This window comes from Canis lupus, chromosome 28 (assembly GCF_003254725.2).
Source record: "Canis lupus dingo isolate Sandy chromosome 28, ASM325472v2, whole genome shotgun sequence".
Classification (NCBI taxonomy): Eukaryota; Metazoa; Chordata; class Mammalia; order Carnivora; family Canidae; genus Canis; species Canis lupus.
The window spans coordinates 24951912-24971192 of NC_064270.1; the positions used below are offsets into that span (position 1 = coordinate 24951912).

At 35.6% G+C, this 19281-nt stretch overlaps 1 protein-coding gene and 1 long non-coding RNA gene across 16 annotated transcripts in view; one reads left to right on the top strand and one right to left on the bottom strand.

Moving 5' to 3' along the window:
- NHLRC2 (NHL repeat containing 2) overlaps positions 1–19281 on the top strand; it is a 65013-nt gene that overhangs the window by 39346 nt on the left and 6386 nt on the right. For 3 of the 9 annotated variants that reach the window (XR_007406714.1, XM_035708159.2, XM_035708160.2), the window contains exons 6-11: positions 1010–1109; positions 3846–4077; positions 4700–4822; positions 5966–6175; positions 7144–7363; positions 10933–11176. Coding sequence is in view for 8 of the 9 variants with exons in the window: in XM_035708159.2 (XP_035564052.1) it covers positions 1010–1109; positions 3846–4077; positions 4700–4822; positions 5966–6175; positions 7144–7363; positions 10933–11176 (1129 nt within the window). In the remaining variant the exon portion in view is untranslated. Of the gene's footprint in view, positions 1–1009; positions 1110–3845; positions 4078–4699; positions 4823–5965; positions 6176–7143; positions 7364–9952; positions 10091–10932; positions 18663–19281 lie in introns of those variants that run through there. The other 6 variants (XM_035708158.1, XM_035708161.2, XM_049103101.1 and 3 more) reach the window with 5 other exon arrangements.
- Positions 1–19281, bottom strand: part of LOC112672363 (uncharacterized) — a 157754-nt gene that overhangs the window by 14562 nt on the left and 123911 nt on the right. For 5 of the 7 annotated variants that reach the window (XR_004810347.2, XR_007406715.1, XR_003144231.3 and 2 more), the window contains 2 exons: positions 14894–14974; positions 3622–11092 (listed from right to left, as the gene is read on the bottom strand). This is a non-coding gene — a long non-coding RNA (uncharacterized LOC112672363). Of the gene's footprint in view, positions 1–993; positions 1363–3621; positions 11093–14893; positions 14975–19281 lie in introns of those variants that run through there. The other 2 variants (XR_003144230.3, XR_003144229.3) reach the window with 2 other exon arrangements.

Here is a 19281-nt window from a genome sequence, read left to right on the forward strand (position 1 = left end):
CAGTAGAAATAATTTGAGAAATAGAGCCTTGTCACATTGTAGTAAGTTGTAATATCAATCTAAGAAAGTAGAAATTTACTTATGAGTTTTAGTAAACAATTATATATTGTAGTTTATATTGTAATATATTGTAGTCTTAACTTTTTTGCATGTCAACTATATTTTTTGGAAAAAGCCTCATAGCCAATTAAACAATGGATTTTTAAATAGCAACTGTGATGTGTATCTAAGTTTAGCTAATCCTGTAGTGGAAATACATTTTTTTTTTTAATATTTTACTTTTAAGTAAGCTCCATGCCCAACATGGGGCTCAAACTCATGACCCCGAGACCAAAAGTCGCATGTTCTACCAACTGAGCCAGCTTGGTGCCCTAATGGGAATACATTTTTGTTACACTATTGAAAGATACGGTTTTTTCATGAAAAATTGTTCAAGGGCAGCCCTGGTGGCGCAGCGGTTTAGCACCACCTGCGGCCCGGGGTGTAATCCTGGAGACCCGGGATCGAGTCCCATGTTGGGCTCCCTGCATGGAGCCTGCTTCTCCCTCTGTGTCTCTGCCTCTCTCTCTCTCTCTCTCTCTCTCTCTCTCTCTCTGTCTCTATGAATAAATAAATAAAATCTTTAAAAAACAAAATTGTTCAAAAACCTGTTATTAAAGCATATGATTTCAGTGGTTACTGCTAGGTATTTGACTGGTGGAGTTTCTGTGGAGAGTATATGTCAACTTATTTTCTCAAATAAGAAATCAAATATTTAAAAACATTGTGCCCAGAGATGCAGAGGGACATCCTGCTATTAAGAATACTTTGGATTTCTGTGAATTTACATGTAATTTATAAATCTAAAGAAAGAAACCTTTCACAAAGAAAATGGAAAAATTTCAAAAACAACTTAAAACTATAAATATGATTTATAAACATACTGCTGTCATTTTTTAAATATCTGAAACATGTAGAATATTGATATTAACGAGATACATATATAATCATTACCTTTTATTTTATAAAGGTTCAGAGGTCGGAGGAGATGACATTCTATGGATAGCCATGGCAGGGACTCATCAGATATGGGCACTGCTCCTGGACTGTGGCAGACTACCAAAGAAAAAGTAAGCGACAGTATCTTTCTTTGGGTTAACAACACGAGTTCACAGAACTCCCTCTCCAGTCTCCGTTCTTGCAGTGCCTCTGTGCTAGTCAGGATGTGCTGAGCTTTGGTACTGTACAAACAGCTCAGATTCTCAGGAGCATCAGACAAGGTTCACTTCTTGCCTATGTGAGTGGTCACATAGGTTCTTTGGGAAGCGCTCTTCTGCCACCAGGCTGATGAAGCAGCCACCACCTGGAGCTTTACCAGTCATCCTGGCAGAGGGAGAGGTGGTGAGTAGTTCAGGGACTCTTCAAGCTTCTACTCTGAAGTGACACACATCACTTTTACTTACATTTCATCAACCTGAGTAAGTCTTGTAACCACCCTTGCTAACTTCCAAGAACGTGTGAAGATCAGTCCTGTCAAGCTTCCAGAGAGAGAACTAGAAATGTTTGGTGGCCATTCACCCCTTCACATTCAGTTCACACATCCCTGCTTATGAATATAAACATTTAAGTACTGTGTGGCAGAGTGGTTAATGGCTCAGGTTTTGTGCCTGAGATTGAATCCTACCTTTGCCACTTACTCTCTGGGAGCTTAGGAGAGCCAATCTAACTTTCCAGGCTTCAGTTTCTTTATTTATATCCACTTCCTAGGGTTGTTTTGAAAATTAATAGTATGGGGATCTCTGGGTGGCGCAGTGGTTTAGCGCCTGCCTTTGGCCCAGGGCGTGATCCTAGAGACCCGGGATCGAGTCCCGCGTCGGGCTCCCTGTGCATGGAGCCTGCTTCTCCCTCTGCCTGTGTCTCTGCCTCTCTCTCTCTCTCTCTCTTTCTGTGTAACTATCATAAATAAAAATAAAAAAATAAAAGAAAATTAATAGTATGTATGAAGAGCTCAGCCTCATGCCTGATTTATACAGCAAATGTAGGAATTTTGCTGCCACTGTTGGAGATATAAAGATGAAAAAATGTGTCTGCGCAGTTTCTTTTATCCTTTCTGTACAGCGTTACCTCTTCTCCCTAACACTCCAGGTAGAACTGAACATGCTTTTCTCTGTGATCTCACTACACTCCCTATGTAGTTACATTAACTGCCCTGATAAGTTTTTCTCTTTCCCCCTCTCTGTTTCTGATTGCACTTACTGGCTTACATAACTAGTTCCTCCTACTAGACTGTCCCTTAAAGTAAAATTGTCCCTTATGTAAAAAAGAGGAATACCTGATACCAATAAAATATGAAGTATCAAAGAAGGCTTCCTGGAAGAAGCTGCTAAACTAAAACCAGATAGAGGAGTAGGAGTTAGGGAGAGTGGAGGTTTTCCACTCAGAAATGACACGAGTCATTTCCACTGTCAGAAATGACGCCACTGATGTGAGTAAAAGCTACATCGTGAAGCGCCTTTTATGTCCTTTTAAGAAATGTGAACATTATTCTGCATGCCTTTATGGAAAGTTTTGAGCTGGCTAGCGACATGATTAGATCTGTGTTTTTGAGAGAACACTGGCAGCATTTGGACTGGGACAAAACTAGAGACAGATAGCAGTGAGGGGGCTATGATTATCTCCAGGCAAAAGATGATAGTAGCCTGAACAGTGAGGTGACCAGAGACATTAACATGAGGCATAATTATAAACAGTAGAAAGAAGTAACAGAGATGGCCAGAATACACTGTTCAAGTGATGGCTATTTTCGACCTATATGGTCAAGAGTGGGCTAAATTTCCAAATAAGTAGAGTTGTCACTCTTGTTCATAATAGGAGAATGTCCAGTTGGATCACATGGACATGTATCATAGTTTTAAGGATGCTTGATCTTTATTACTGATCTTCCAGTGGTAGAGTCCTAACATTTTAGAAGTTACTTTTTCTCCCACTCTTTCTTTTATTTAATTAAGGAAACTCCTATTTGAAATTAAGATTCACATTAATTACCTTTCATTTGTTTGGCAAATTAGATATCATATGTATTTCTCTGATTACATTTTTGTTTTTTTGAATAAGTGGCCATATTTTATACATTCTATATTCCTTTGCCTCTGTCCCCTGTTCTCCATCTAACTTAGCATTAACATATCAGTGAGTAAGTGATTGATGGTCACCTTAGACTTCTGCCTGCTGGAGATGATACATATGTCATCTCATTATTTTGCATACTTTTTTTTTTTTTTGCATCCTAAGTCTGCTTCTTCCCCTCCCTCAACACAGCATACCACTGCATCTTCCTTCCACTTCCTCCAGCATAAACCTAGAAGCCAAAGTGTAAAACTTTCTATTACAAAGAATCATTGCAAATTCCTTTAAATAGAAATTTCCCTATTGTATCTAAGAAATTGATTTTACAGTTGATTAAAGAAGCATAATGGTCCTGTAAGAAGTTAAGATGGAATCCAGATGTACTATTTCTGGCCATTTGTAGAAGGGGAAAAATAAAAATAAAAAACACACAACTATCCAATCAATGATATAATCATTATTCTTGTCAGGGATTTCCTATCTGGCCATTGAGAATAGTTGCAATTTTGTGTATGTAAAAAAAAAAAAAAAAAAAAAAAAAGTCCCAACACAGTGAATAAGTTAATGATTTAGAAAAACTAAAGGGAAAGTAAAGCTGACTTGCACACTTGAGGTCAAGGTCACGAGTCTGTTTTTTTAACAATGTTTATCACCACCGATTTCATCACTTACATTCATAATAACTAAATTGGACACAACATAATGCTGCTGATTCCACCTATGAACTTGGCTTTTTTTAGTGAGCTGAAAAAAGGAACCTGCCTTCGGTTTGCTGGAAGCGGAAATGAAGAGAACCGAAATAACGCATATCCTCACAAGGCAGGCTTTGCCCAGCCTTCAGGTCTTTCTCTGGCTCCCGAAGATCCCTGGAGCTGCCTGTTTGTCGCAGACAGTGAGAGCAGTACAGTGAGAACTGTGTCACTGAAAGACGGAGCAGTGAAACACCTCGTAGGAGGAGAAAGAGATCCCATGGTAATACATGAAAATCACTTTTGCATGTTATGCCCAAACCCTTAACCATGCTTGCATATTTCGAATTGTGAAGAATTAATAAAATTCAGGAGAGCCAGTTCTTGGCCTGTTCATAAGTTAAAGTGGAAGTCAGGCCAAAGGAAATGTGAATATAAAGAAACACAAGTAAAAAAAAAAAAAAAAACACAAGTAATAAAATCATCTATGAAAAGTCAATTGACTGTACTTGATTACCCAAATGTCAAGGCTTCAGGAAGAACAGAAGGATAAGATATTGATTACCAAGGGGGGAGGAAAATGTAAATTAGATACTTGACAGTAGGGTAGAAAGAGCACCAGATAAGTAGACTTGACCTGTTCCTGACCAGATATGTATTAATGTGAGTAAAACTACCAAGTCCCACAAATTAACACAGGTTCAAAATTCTGTCATTTCTTTCTTGTCTGAATCAAATACCCAAGCCTGTTTATATGAAATCAGACCCATTTCCCCTTTAGCTTAAGTAGCATATATAGTCTTTTTACTTTATACCCTATTCTGTAGCACTATAAAAATTTTAATTTTAAAAAATTAAGTTAAAATTTTTTTTGCCTTTTTTTTTTTTTTTTTTTTTTTTTTAAGAATTTATTTGCTTTTGGTGATGTTGATGGAGTAGGAGTCAATGCCAGGCTTCAGCACCCACTTGGAGTAACTTGGGACAAGAAAAGGAATTTACTTTACGTGGCAGACTCTTATAATCACAAGGTGAGTCTTAACAGAATTATAGAATACCCTGCTTTTTATCTGTGGCATTTAAAAAGCTGAAAGTTCTGTGAGCCTCCTCCAACTGCCACTTTAAAGTAGAGAAGAGTAACAGTCTTTGACAACTATGTACAAGCCTTTGCTGTTCTTTTCTTAGTCCTTTCGTTGCAAAGAGGATATGATGGCACTCGGAGCTGAGGAAGAGACTAAATAAATTGCCTCTGACTACAGCAAAAAATTGTGCATTGTGGTGCATCAAAGCTGCCTAGTAATGGGGTAAATAAGAAGATGGCAGGTGGCAGGGAAATTAATATGTTAACTAACAAAGGAATAATTTTGAGCTGTTGCATAGCTGCAGTGCTTGCTAGCAAATAATTCCATTTTCAACAGCATTTCCAATTTTGTCTCTTGCACAGATTATTCAACTGTTGCCGTTTTTCTTGCATTTTTCTTTTCTGTAAAAACTAGTGGAAAATGTTAATACCTTGTGATGATACCATAAATTAACATAATTGAGGCACAATTGGGAGTCATTAGGTTTAACATAAGCGGCCAATTCTAAGCCCTTGTTAGATGCTCGTGAAAAAGAAAGTCCGTTCAACTGTGTCTCTTTGTAAGGAAAAAGAATAACATTTAAAATTGTTTTTTATTCCAGAAATAATTTCATCAGAGATTGCTGCCGGGAGATAAGATGTAACTGGGTGTTTTACGTAGTTTTTTAGCCCTCAGAATGTAGTATCTCCCCTGAGACTGTAATTTGAATGATTGACTTTTCAAGGAAATATGGAAATGCCTTTTTTTAAGATTTATTTATTTGAGAGAGAGCACCCACGTGAGTAGGAGGGAGGGAAAGGGGAGAAGGCGAGGCAGAGAATCTCAAGCAGACTCCCTGCTGTGATTGAGCATGGAACCCAGAACCTGGCTGACTCAGGCCTGGATCTCACGTCACTACCTGAGCTGAAGTCAAGAGTGGCACACTTAACCGACTGAGCCACCCAGGTGCCCTGGAAATGCCTCCTCTTTTTCTGAGATTTATTGAGAATGTTAACGGCACTCAAGTTCTCTGGCTTGTTTTCACTACACTTTTCTATACTACTAACATGAGTTTGATCTTCAGATACATATTGCATTGTTCTTTCTTTTTAGATTAAAGCTGTGGATCCGAAAACAAAAAACTGCACAACATTAGCGGGAACTGGAGATGCAAGTAATGTTATCACTTCCAGCTTTACCGAGTCAACTTTTAATGAACCAGGAGGCTTGTGTGTCGGAGATAATGGCCAGTTATTATATGTAGCAGACACCAATAATCATCAAATTAAAGTGATGGATTTAGAAACAAAAACGATTTCTGTGGTAAGCAATCTAAAAGTATAAGTTTAAAGAGTATCATTTTGAGAATGCTACTAAAGTCCTCATAGCACAGGAGGAGGTACTTTTGGTTAAATCATCTCCAGTCTTGGAAGTGAAACGTGTACGTAGAGTAGTCAGTGACAGCCTCCTTCCAAGATGCCCTGCTCTTGTTAAAATAAAAATTCCATTTGTGATGACAGTGTTTAAGATACTGGAAGTTGGAGAGAATTTGAATTTTCATCTGTGTTTAAATGTCTGAAAAAAATGTATAGACATATACACACTGCACGTACATACTGCATGGGTTGGGTTGTCCAGGTGTTTTGTTTTTTTAATGATTCTTGGATTCACCATAGGAAACAAAGATCACACATTAATCTGTTACCAAATAATCTCCCCAAGGAAACTCTAGGAGCCACATTTCTCAACACACTGAAAATAACATTGGAAGAAATTTAAATGCATTATAATCAATTTAGTCTCCCAAAATTTTCAAGCTACCTCTTGATATATTTGAAGAAAAAAAAAAAAAAAGTTTTTTTTCTAGAATTCTAGGAATTCCCAAGAAATGTTATGATGGCAGTCTGTATCTTTATTTTAAAATATAAGTGTCCTTTCTCCTGACATACATCATCTTATATTCGGCAGTGAAACCTGTAAGTGGAATTATATCCCCTACATTTAAATTGATAAAGTTTTACTTTAATTTCATACTATCTATAAGCATACTGGATGATGAACTTATTAGTTCTGTTTCATTAGTAATGGTAATGTTTTTAATAGGATGAAATGTGTTTCTGAACCTATAAAATAATCAGGATGTGTAAGTAGACACATTTCCAATTCAGGCTAGAATGCAATTAAGTTTCGTTGACAGAGAACCTCATTTTTCTACTAAGGTTCAAAGATAAGCTCTTTATAATTACTGTAAACTACTTGTTCTTTAATTAATAGATTTTCTTTTTTCCTAGCTCCCAGTCTCCAGACCAGACAACGCTGTGGTAGATGGCCCATTCCTAGTAGAGAAACAGAAGACATTACCCAAACTACCTAAATCTGCTCCAAACATTAGACTTTCCCCAGTGGCTGCCTCTCCAGGCCAGACTCTCCAGTTCAAGCTAAGGTTAGACCTCCCATCAGGAACAAAGCTGACTGAAGGAGTACCCAGTTGTTGGTTTCTAACAGCTGAAGGTATGAGAATAATCATGCAAACATTCATGTGTGAAATTGTGTTTACCAGGGTACCTTCCAGTAATACAGTGATCTATATCTCAGAGTCTGTTCTAAAGAATGAAATTGATTTTCCCCTTGAGTAGGACATTTTTAAAAACATACTCTTTTAACTGAAGTAACTTAGGTTCTTTCCAATTCAGTTTTTTTTATTGTTTTACTATTATCTTTTACTTTTCCAGATCTGCATCTATCAAGTGCTTTAGAGCTTTCAAATTGTTGTTCATTTTATTTCAAAAGGACTTTATTTACCAGTTATTAAGCCTGAAGCTACATTTTCTTCTTTAGTGATGCCAGAGGTTAGAATTCAAGCCCCATTACTTGCTCGCTATAAGAAAATGGATGCCAAAACCGTATCTTAAAAGGATGCCATCCAAGTAGAAGAATAAAACATTGTTTGGGGATATGTAATTGAATACAAATGAATCACTGTGATCAGAATGCAGGCAGAGCCTTTGTCCTTACTCGCTAATTTGTAGTCGTTTAAGCTAAGAGCACTTCCTTTTCGAGTTTATTCTCAAAGTATTCAGTGACTGTAAATTGTGTAGAGATTTGAATGTGTATTTGAATCCCTGTGTGCTCTTGATTAATTTATAAGAAGAAATCAGTCTGCTGTTTGCCTGACAGCAGTGCTTCCCAACCCCTCTGATAGAGTGGACAGCAACTTTAAAGTAAGATATTAGTGGTCCAGAACTAAATGCTGACTTCTTGTGTCAAATGACCTTCCTCTCTCCTGGTCTCCCACGCTCTTTCACATGTTCTCAGTCTCCATTTCCTCCCACCCCACCCCCTTCCTACCCTCTCACACACTTCTTTAGTGCCTTAACCCAGACCCAGGCTCATTGCCTTCTTCCTACCTTGCTACTTTCTCAGGGTAGCTGCTATTGTCCGGTCTGGCAGCGGGAGAAGCAGGCTCCTCTCAGGGAGCCTGATGTGCGACTCAATCCCAGACCTGATCCCGGACCCCAGGATCACGCCCTGAGCTGAAGGCAGACACTCAACCACTGAGACACCCAGGCATCCTGAACATGTTAATTTGTCAATATCGTATTCTAAAAACCAATCCACTGCTCTCCAGGCCCAGCTTCGCTGTGTATACAGACCCAGAGAAGGGAGATCGTGGTGGTCTAGCCAGGAGGAACTGCTGGCTAGAGTTGGGGAGCCTGGCCCTGGGGTGATGAGCTCCGGGAAAGCACCCTCTACCCCCCAAGGGAGAGGGCTGATCTCTGCAGATGAGAAGGAGGACGTCTGGAGCCAGCTCCGTAGACAGGAGAGTACTCAAATGTTGGCCATTTGTCACCTCAGTCCCAGGTAGATCACTGTTGGGCCTGAGTTTTAGTCTGAAAACACTGCATCAATTGGAGATCAGTATTTTTTTTTATTAGATTTTATGCATTTATTCATGAGAGACACAGGAAGGAGGGAGGAGAAGCAGGCTCCATGCAGGAAGTCCGATGGGGGACTCAATCCTGGGACTCCGGGATCACACCCTGAGCCAAAGGCAGACACCCAACCACTGAGCCACCCAGGTGTCCCTGGAGATTACTGTTAATTGAATCTCTCTGTGTGTAATTAAAGAGCAGTGGATCGGTTTTTTAAATACAATATTGACAAATTAACATGTTCAGGATGCCTGGGTGTCTCAGTGGTTGAGTGTCTGCCTTCAGCTCAGGGCATGATCCGGGGTCTGGGATCAGGTCTGGGATTGAGTCCCACATCAGGGTCCCTAAGAGTAGCCTGCTTCTCCCTTTGCCTATGTCTCTGCCTCTCTGTGTCTCTCATGAATAAATAAATAAAATCTTTAAAAAGAATTAACATATTCAAGTCTACTTGGTCCAACACACAGATTAATAATGAGCTACTAGAATACAAAATACAGATAGGAATTTTCTCTACAGACTACTTCACCTTAACACTATTTTATCACTTGTCGAAAATAGTGGTTCCATATTTATTGTATATGGGCGAATAAGCTTTCAGACAAGAGTTCTAAAAATTTAAGGCTTTTGAAAATTATTTTATAAGGTACATTTGTACACCTATGATTAAAGGAAAGATTGTTTTCTTGGCCAGTTATTTAGAGACTTTTAAAACACCTATTTTTAACTAAATTTTGGTCAATATCGTCTTCAAGTGGTCAGCACATGTGAAGATTTTAAGTACACCCCTCCCTCCAAAAAGGCAGTATAAAAGCACCCCTGGCATATTATAACATCACAAATCACACATGTGATGTATCTGAAAAATATCCAAAGAAACTTTGTATTTTATTTCTAGAACTAGACATTAAAATAACATAATTGGTTTCCTGTTTTGGTTTAAAATATAAGAAGTTCCCTACTAATCTGCTATCTAGTAAATCCAAATATTAAATAAAAATAGTCTTCAATACAGAAGTAAGCAAAGAATTTTTTTTTTGCAAAGAATTTTAAAGAGAATTTTAAAATAATGGTTTAAAAACTCTTCACTTAACTCTTTAGATTTAAACTTTCACCTTCTCCTTACTCTGACTTGACATATTTTTCTCAAATTTGATTTTTCAATCATCAGAGAACTAGAAGCAGTACACTGGAAGGGAGATGGAGAGGCCTAATAAAGGCGGATGCTCTGTTGACTCATCCTGAGGTGAAAAGAAAGAAAAAAACTAAAAAGTACATACAGAATTTCATTCTGAATTTTGTACAGATGGCCAGAGTCATTGAGAAGTCATGAGACTGTGCTCTGTATCTTCTGTTTAAGATGGCAGGAAAGTATGTCCTGTGTTTTCCAAATGTTGGCACTTAATATCTAACCCTGCTTTAAGTTGAATGTCTACTTAAGCATATCCTTCTTCAACCTGACACGGACGTTCCTTCTGAGAGGTGGCACTATGTGAATAAAGACATTTAAAAAATTCTGATATGAGAAGCTTGAAGATTTTTAGTTTATTAGACTTGTGGCATAATCTGTGTATTTAAATCTAAGAAGAATTATGTATTAAAATGAGGTAGACAAAATCTTAGTATTTACATTGTTGAGCCCATCTGTATAATCTATGCAGTGTTACTTGTTTCTAAAAATATATTTTTTTAGTTTTTACCTTTGGCTATTTAATAAGTCATCATTATCTTGAGTTTGAAAGTCACCACAGAGTTGTACATACATTTATATACTTTCATATGCTATTTCTAAACACTTTTATCTGGTAAAAATGACCTATTTATTTCTAGAACTTAATAGGTTTCATTTTTAATTTCAAGGTTTAAGGATCTATAGACATATTTGCATTATTTGGTTTGATTTCAGTAGAAATTTGCATTTACAGTGTTCAAAGGAAGAATTTTAATGATATGATACCAAGATTATTAGACTAGGAACTCCTCATGGGTGGTCATTTTATTCCATTTATGTCCTTCACACAGAGCATAATACCTGGCACTTAGAGGCTTTCAGTAAGTATCTGTTGATTGAATAAATTTAGTCTTCATAAGGTTTGCCTAACTTCCTACTTGTCTTATACAGTCTTAGTAAATTACCTTTTCATTTTCTAGGCAACGAATGGCTTCTTCAAGGACAGATACCCTCTGGAGAAATAGAGAGCATTTCCAGTCAACCAGCAATCTCACTGCAGATTCCTGGAGATTGCTTATCACTTGAAGCTGTTATATCTATCAGCGTGTTTCTTTATTACTGTAGTGCAGACAGCAGTGCCTGTATGATGAAGGGAATTTTGTTCAGTCAGCCTTTACAGATAACCAGTACACACCAAGAGTGCACAGCTCCTGTAGAGCTCAAGTATGTATTTTAAATAATGGTTTAAAAACTCTTCACTTAACTCTTTAGATTTAAACTTTCACCTTCTGTATTTTAGCAAAAGCCAGTTAGCTACTCAGTCACCACAGCCGCTGTCCACCATCCTCCTCGTCACTATAACTTAGGAAAAGCCACTTTATTTCTGCCTCTGGATACCAAGAAACCTACTGCTCAGTTCTAGTAACTGATATTAAAATAAGTAAATATGGAGTGTGGCTTTATCTATTATAAACAAATAACTTCATTCTGGCTGTGTACCAGCTAAATCACTGACCATCATTTGAACCATGATTTTGTAATCTCTGTTGCTATTTGGCACAAAACTTAAATCCACATTGTAGTCTAGAATACTATCATGAAGATAATTTGCAATGAATGCTGATATAATGAAACCAAATATTTCAACTAACTTTTTCTACTTTTACTAGTAGCAAGGAGCATATTTGAATATATAAATTTCACAGTAACTTTAAACAGAACCTAAGATCTGGCCCATACGTTGGTATAAGGACACCTGCCATTTAAGGCCTAAGGTCTGTTTTAAGCCAAAAACAAAACAAAAAACAAAAAAAAGGTCTTTACATCACAGTAGAAACTTAAAGAGTATCTGGGTGGTAAATATGTTATTTGTTCTGTGATTCAGTTAAGAGTGATTTAAAAGAGAATTTCTATTTTTATTATAAATTATTTGCTATTTTAACATACCATTATTAATGCCTTATAACTCTATACAGAAAAAGTATGTCAAAGGATGTACAGACTCACTCCCTTAACTTTTTTCTGAATGAATACAATCTTAAAGATAATGGATGAGTCCTCAGAGATTACTGTCTGTGATACTATTTATGATAAAGAATAAATTGTGACAGCTGAATTTAAATGGGTATATATGTTGTCTTAGAGATTTAAATTTCACTGTAAGCATTAAAATTGGGTTTGGGATTTTTGATTCCCATATTCAGAACTTAAATTATGATCATTTATTGTGATATTTTTTAAATCACTTATAAGCCTTCAAAGAAAATTTTAGTGTGAAGCACTTTCATGCTATTAATGTGTATATATATTTATTACTCTTTAAAATATTAGGGCTGAAATATACAGGGATTTAATGACACTAGGGTTGTTTTTAACCCAAAAAGAAATTGTCACTATAAGATAGTGAAAATTATTTTTATTATCATCATTTCCCTTTGTATCTATTTAAAAAGCCTGTTCTTGTTTTTACTATAATTGATTCAATATGTTTATGATTTAATCAGCTTACAGGATTTTGAAAATGTCAGGTAAACTGTATTTATCCAATAAATATTTATAGTCAAGGTGGCATAAATATGCCTTTCCTCCCTTCAAAGACATATTGGAAATGTGATCTGTGGAGCACTATCATCTGCCATTTTTCTTTTTGAAATATAGTTTTGAACACATTAGCTTTATTTACTCAGGTTAACTAAACCTTGGAAGTAAGGAAGTATATAGTCCTGACTTTAATTTGTAACCTGCTAAAGCTATTTTTAAAGAGATATGTAAATGTAAACTTAAAAGGAATCTTGTTTAAAATTATATATAATTACCTCATAAGCTTTTTCTTTCCACAAAAAATATTCTGTAATAAAGGGACATATAACATTAATACTCTTTTATGGAGAATAGGCTGAAGTCATGTTTTAATCTCATTTGAAATATTATACTTCTCATTTCCAGTTGGATGTGATGAGAATATTTTCACTCCCTGGGAAAGAAGTATATGCAGTTCTAACCTATTTCAGAAATACCTGATAATTAATTTTTCAATATAAAACACAAAGACACAAATAGTTATGTATTTCTTAGAATCTATTAATATTCCTTTTGTCTAGACAATTTTAGGTTAGTATTAAGCTTATACTTTTCTTTCAAAGTACAGTTTTCTTGAACATTGTTATTCTTACCTAGTCACCAGTTTGCACCGTTTCTTATGTTGAAAATATTATTTATATGGATTTAGTATGGTTTTTTGTAAATCCTACTAGAGCTGTATAAATAGGTTCCTAGAACTTATGACTAACATAAACCTCTTACATAAGACGAAGCACTAGAAAGTTTATTTTTAAAAACTTCTTGATTCTTGCCTGCCTTCTGTTTTCTATAAGGACTTCCATATTTTTTTTAACTTTTTCTTCTCTTGTATAAATTATGTCCAGTGATAGTTTAGAAAGAGTAAGATTTTAGTATAAGTCACCTTAATCAGAGTGCCAGTAATATGGCATCACATACACTTTGATGTAATACCTAGAATCTTTGCCCTACATTATTGTGCTGGTTTGTCACTATTTTTTCCACCACTCTTCGAGATGTCATTTCACAATTGGTAGAACTTTTTTTCCCCTGACTTTATACTCAGGATTAGTATGATCTCTGAAAAGAATTTTGCTTATCTTAAATATGCTGCCTCAAGCAAATATTTAACCTATTCACAAGGAAAAACTTTATAGTTTAATCACCCATAAGTGTAACTTTGATAAAGTTCAACGACTACAAAACAATTTTCTCCTTAACTGTTCTAATACTATAATAGTTCTAGTATTATTAGGCCTGCAGATAGCTATAAATCTTAGCCAAAAAATTCGTATGTGTAGATGAGTGTGTAGATGTATGTGTATACATACACAGATAACAAAGATCAAGAATTTCCATCTAAGTTTCTTTTTTCAGCAGTATACTTTTGAGTTAATAGTATCAAATTAACCTATCCATTGCTTGTTTTTCGATGGTTGGAAGATTTAGGAAAATATTGAAAATATATATCTGTAATAATTTTCTGCCTACGCAAGATTTACTATTAGTTTATTATATCTGCCAATTAAAAAGACTTCAGTCTGACCATTGCATTTGGCATGTTCAAGAACAATCGTAGTTCACAGTTGCATAGAAATATATAGAGAGGAACTATGTCAACAGTGGTTCTCCTGAATGATGAAATTATTAAGATTTTAATTCTGTGGTTTTTTTTTTTTTTTCAGTGAACAATGTGTTATTTTCAGAAAGAAAAAAACTGGAAGCATTTTTTTAAAGATTTAAAATGAACTGAATTGTAAGCACTGATACAACTTTTCTAAAGTCATCTTTATTATCAAGGATCAAAATGTAGTTTGGAACCATTTATTCTATTGGTTCTTTTAATTATGTGATTTGGTGAAGACAGAAAAGATCATTACTTTTTCTTGTGTTTTTCCTGCATAATGTAGTATAGTGGTTAAAAGCATGTGTTTTCCAGGCTCTAGAATTCTAACCCTATAACCCTAAAAAAGCATGTGTTTTCCAGGCTCTAGAATTCTAACCCTAGAGGGCCACTCTACCTGTTTTATGGGATTGCCATAAGGATTCAATGAAATAGTGTGTTTGTAAAAGCATTTAGTAATTATTGGAACTGCTAGTTATTAGCTTAGTTAATAATGACAATAATTTATGACCATTAACACATACCTTGACATTTTCTTTGCAACTGCAATTTCTAAAGGAAAATATTTGTCAACCAACTATTTGATATATTAATAATCTCCATAGACCTGGGATTCAAGAAACACAGTTTTATAATAAAGTATACTGCTATTTTATAAATGATCTTATAGTTAAAAACATAGTTTTATAAAAATTTTCTTAAACAGACCCAGAACTATAAGTAATAAACTTCCTTTGAGAGGGTCCAGACATACTTACCCTGTAACACACCCTGATGGTGCTTTATAAAATCTTCAAAGTGCCTTCATGCATTTTGCCTCATTGGAGCTTCAAAGTAACCTATGAATCAGACAAGTAGATATTACATCCATTTTATAGATGCAAAAATGGCTCTAGAATGTTGGTGATATATCTCAAGTTCTCAGAGTAATGCCTAATGCTGGAGTGGGGCCTGGTAGGAGCTATTGCTTGGCCAATTTTGTGGGATGACTAAAAGGTGAATAGTGACTGATATATCTTATTTGAATACAGGTCTCCTAATTCCTACCTCTATTCCTAGATGGAGAGTGAAAACAAACTGCAGAATTGAGTACTTCTGTGAATGCTTTCTTCAATCTCTAGTATTAAAGTAATACAAGTAGCTGAATTTATTGAGTGCTTATTTTGTGCTTGGCACTTTTCTAAGTGCTCTGTATGTATTAGCTCGTGTAATCCTTACAACAGCATTCTGAAAGAGGTACTGTTTTTCCTTATTTCCCTGATAATGAAACTGAAACAAAAAAGTTCTAAGCAGTTATGCCAGTAGACTCAAGATCTTGCATTTAGGAAGTAGCCAAGCCTGGCTGAGTCTGTTCGACTACTGTGCTACACTGCCTCTCAAAAGTAGGGTTTTTTTTAGACCTGAACCTTTCAAAGCTGTATATAGTAAATAGTAATCAATCCAAAGAATCCAAAAATGATTGTTTTTGAAATTTAAGTTAAATCCACTTGATTCTATTAGCTCTTTGGACTTTTCCTATATAATCTTCTTCATGGCTTCCTATATAATCTTCTTCATGGCTCGGGAATCTTCTTCATGGCTTCCCAAAGATTTTATGTACCGTTCTTTCTTAAATTCAGATATTATCCAGATGTATTTTTCTTGGCAGACAGATGTATTAATTAAGCAGATTTTCAGTGTTAGTTCCAGCAATGCTATTTTAATTGGTCTTCAAACAGTAATTATAAGACCTTGTCATAAAAAATAACTGAGTTCTTAGCACAGGGCTGTCTCAATCCCTAAAAATCTTCATATTTAAGAACATTTTGTTTTAATAACCAAAATGAGTTCCAGAAGCATAATATTTGGCCAACCTGTTAACATACATAAAGCACATAAAGTCCTCTGCTTACTTGTTTTATAAATGACACTGGCATGCACCGCCCCCCCCCCCCCCCAAACGGCCTGTGACTCAAATAGATGTAATTCTGTTACAGTATTCACCAGGTAACCTATTCTAGTGTTAGTTACTGAAGGGAATAGAGTATAATTTTACGTACCGCTGTGATTCATGATCATCCTGGAACAAGATTATAAATATCTTTTCATTAGATAATTTACTAATTTAAATTAGAATTCGTTAATTATTATAAAATCCCATTCCTGAAATCGATAAGGAAATGTACAACTTAAAAGGTAATTATTGCGTCATACTTTAGAAGTAGAATTCACTGTTAATCACCAAGATTTCCTCTTCTTTGCCCTGGGGCACATGCATAGTTTTATTTAAATGAATTTAAATAGTTTTGGGGTTTTTTTTTTTAAAGATTTTATTTATTTATTATTGAGAGACACACAGAGAAAGGCAGAGAGAGAAGCAGGCTCCATGCAGGGAGCTCAAGGTGGGGCCCGATCCCAAGTCTCCAGGATCAAGCCCCGGGCCGAAGGTGGCATTAAACCACTGAGCCACCGGGGCTGCCCCGATTTTAAATAGTTTTATGAATTCACACTAACCAAAAGTCACTATTGTGTCCTGAATAATTACAAATTTATTTTCCCCATTTCCTTGCAGTAGGATAACTTAAAGAATAGGGGGCTTACTGATTTGCCTATATGTGTTCCATGACCAGCAGACCTTGACCCTTCTGCATAGTAGACCTGCAGTTTCCACTGAATGCTTCTGGCCTCCCAACAGCCAGTCTGACCACAGAGGGCCTGGGCATGGTAGGCCAGACAGCAGCTTTTCTGATTTCAACCTTTCTATTTCTTTATGTGCTGATTTGGTTTAATTATTTTCAAAGGTTAGAGCTGGAAAGAGAACTCTAGCTTCTAGCTGTGGAATGTTTGCTTAGAGTTCTCCACTGTTTGGTATGTCCTTTTTTGAGGCATGTCGCTCTCAAGTACACCAAGGGACGTTTAGCTGTGTTGAAAGCTCCCAACCAAAAGGAAATATTTGCAAATATGCCTCCCTGCCTGTACCAGCAACCGTATACTAAAAAACACTACATAACCATATACTCAGGCCTTTTTGTGACTGTCAGAGTACAGTATGAACTCCTTCCTCTTTTAGTAGCAACTGACAGACCTGGTGTTTTTCAGTAATTAGAGTGAAGAAAAATATGTTAATGTTGAAAACTTGAGACTATGAAGTATGTGGACAATTTATTGCCTTGGTTTTAATATACTTGGTTACATACATTTGAAATAAAGTGAAATGAGACTTCATAATGCTAAGAAGTAGAAAAAAGATCAGCTGTCAGATTTAAATATGCCCTGTATAAACAGCCTTATGATTCTTTATCTAGTGTGCTGTGCTCATGAGAACTAGATCCTCAAGTATACAGGGCAAAACATTAGTTGATTAATTATGGTAATGAAGGATAAAAATAGGCATGTTCCTTTCTGAAAATGTAGAAGGACTCAGCCATGTAACAATCTTCTATCATTAGAATTCGCGGTCATTATTCTTAATCCCATCAGAATTACAATCATGCTGTGGAGCATGTACAGGATGGCTGCCTGCTTTGTTCAGTACACAGTACAAAATGAACACGTTTTTGCTTGTATAGAGTTGACATGTATTATTCATGCATGCCTGTGCTACTCATCACCCAAATTTACCTGTAAAACATATACTACCACTTCCTTTCCACACCTTAGGCTTCCCTCTCTTTAAAAACAATAGTAGTTTCTGTAGAAGTTTCAGTGAGGAGCTATGGTTTCACAAATAACAGAGCAGCATGGTTTTGTTGAAGTAAAATTTTTTTCTAGAATTCCTAATAATATATTAGTTTCTGGAGGAGAACAGTACCCTATATGATTTAAAGATTAATTTCTAATTTGCAATACACCTAATATTTTACATAGGCTAATATTTTTTTAAAAGTTTGCAATTCTCACTGTTAGGGTACATTGAGAACCAACTTAGAAATGTTTGCATTGCTGTCATTACATTTGATTTGTGGAGAAATCAAAAGTTTGCTGTGTACTTGAAATCTATATGTTTAATACACTCTCAAATTGTAACATTTCATAAATTTGTCAAATTTTAGAGACTCAGACTCTCTCATCTTTTGTGTGGATAAAGTTCAGGTTTTATTTTTGAGAATAGAGTTGGTCTGCTGTGCTAACTTTATATCTGTCATTCCAAAGGTTTGATTATATATTTTTCTCCAAAGATAAAAGCAATGAAATCCCATTGACAATTTCATACATTGGTATTTCCATTCATGCTCTAATTCTAAAAATCAACGTGGTCTGCATTTTTCAAGTGTTTCATGTAGGCGGATTAATATTTGTTTTTACAACATTGTATTTCTACGTATATTTGAAGACATTTTTAGTGATCTTTTCGAGTGCATGTGTTAATAGAAGATCATTTAGAATGAATGTGTGCACTGGCCTTCATTAACTACTCAAAAGAAGTGTAATACATGTGATTATAAAAGCAAGAATGTATTTATACTGTATGCTAATGCCTAATGCCTCTTTTCTAAAACTTTGCACATTTTTTCATGAAATAGATTAAATATTTTCTCTCTAAAGCCATATTTTTGTTTTTAATATGCTAAGTGTACCATGTGATATGTTTACTGCTTAAAAATCTGTAAGTCACAATTTATTATTTAAATATTTGGGTAAATGAGTATAGTATTTAATTTTTAAAAAACCACTATAAGCAAATAATAAAAATAAAATCATGCAAGCATAATTACATTAATTAAAATCATAAATATAAAAATTGCATTTAGGAAAGGTGATCTATTCAGTAAATGGTATTGGGAACATTTGAAAAGAAAAAAGCTCTGTAGGGGTTTCCTGGGTGGCTCAGTTAAGCATCCAACTCTTGTTTTCGCCTCAGGTCATAATCTCAGTGTCATGAGATAGAGACCTGCGATGGGCCCCACACTCACCTGCTTGAGATTCTCTCCTTGTCCCTCTATCCCTCTCCCGGTTCACTCTCAAATAAATCTTTTTAAAAAATAAAAAATATCTCTACCTAACACAATATATAGAATTTGAAAGGAATTAATGACAACATAAGAATACAAATGCCAGAAGAAATGAAAGACAATATAGTGTCAGATGGAGAGGGCATTTGTAAGTATGACCTAAAACCCAAAATCAGTAATGGGAAAGAGTGATATGTATGACAACATAAAAGCTT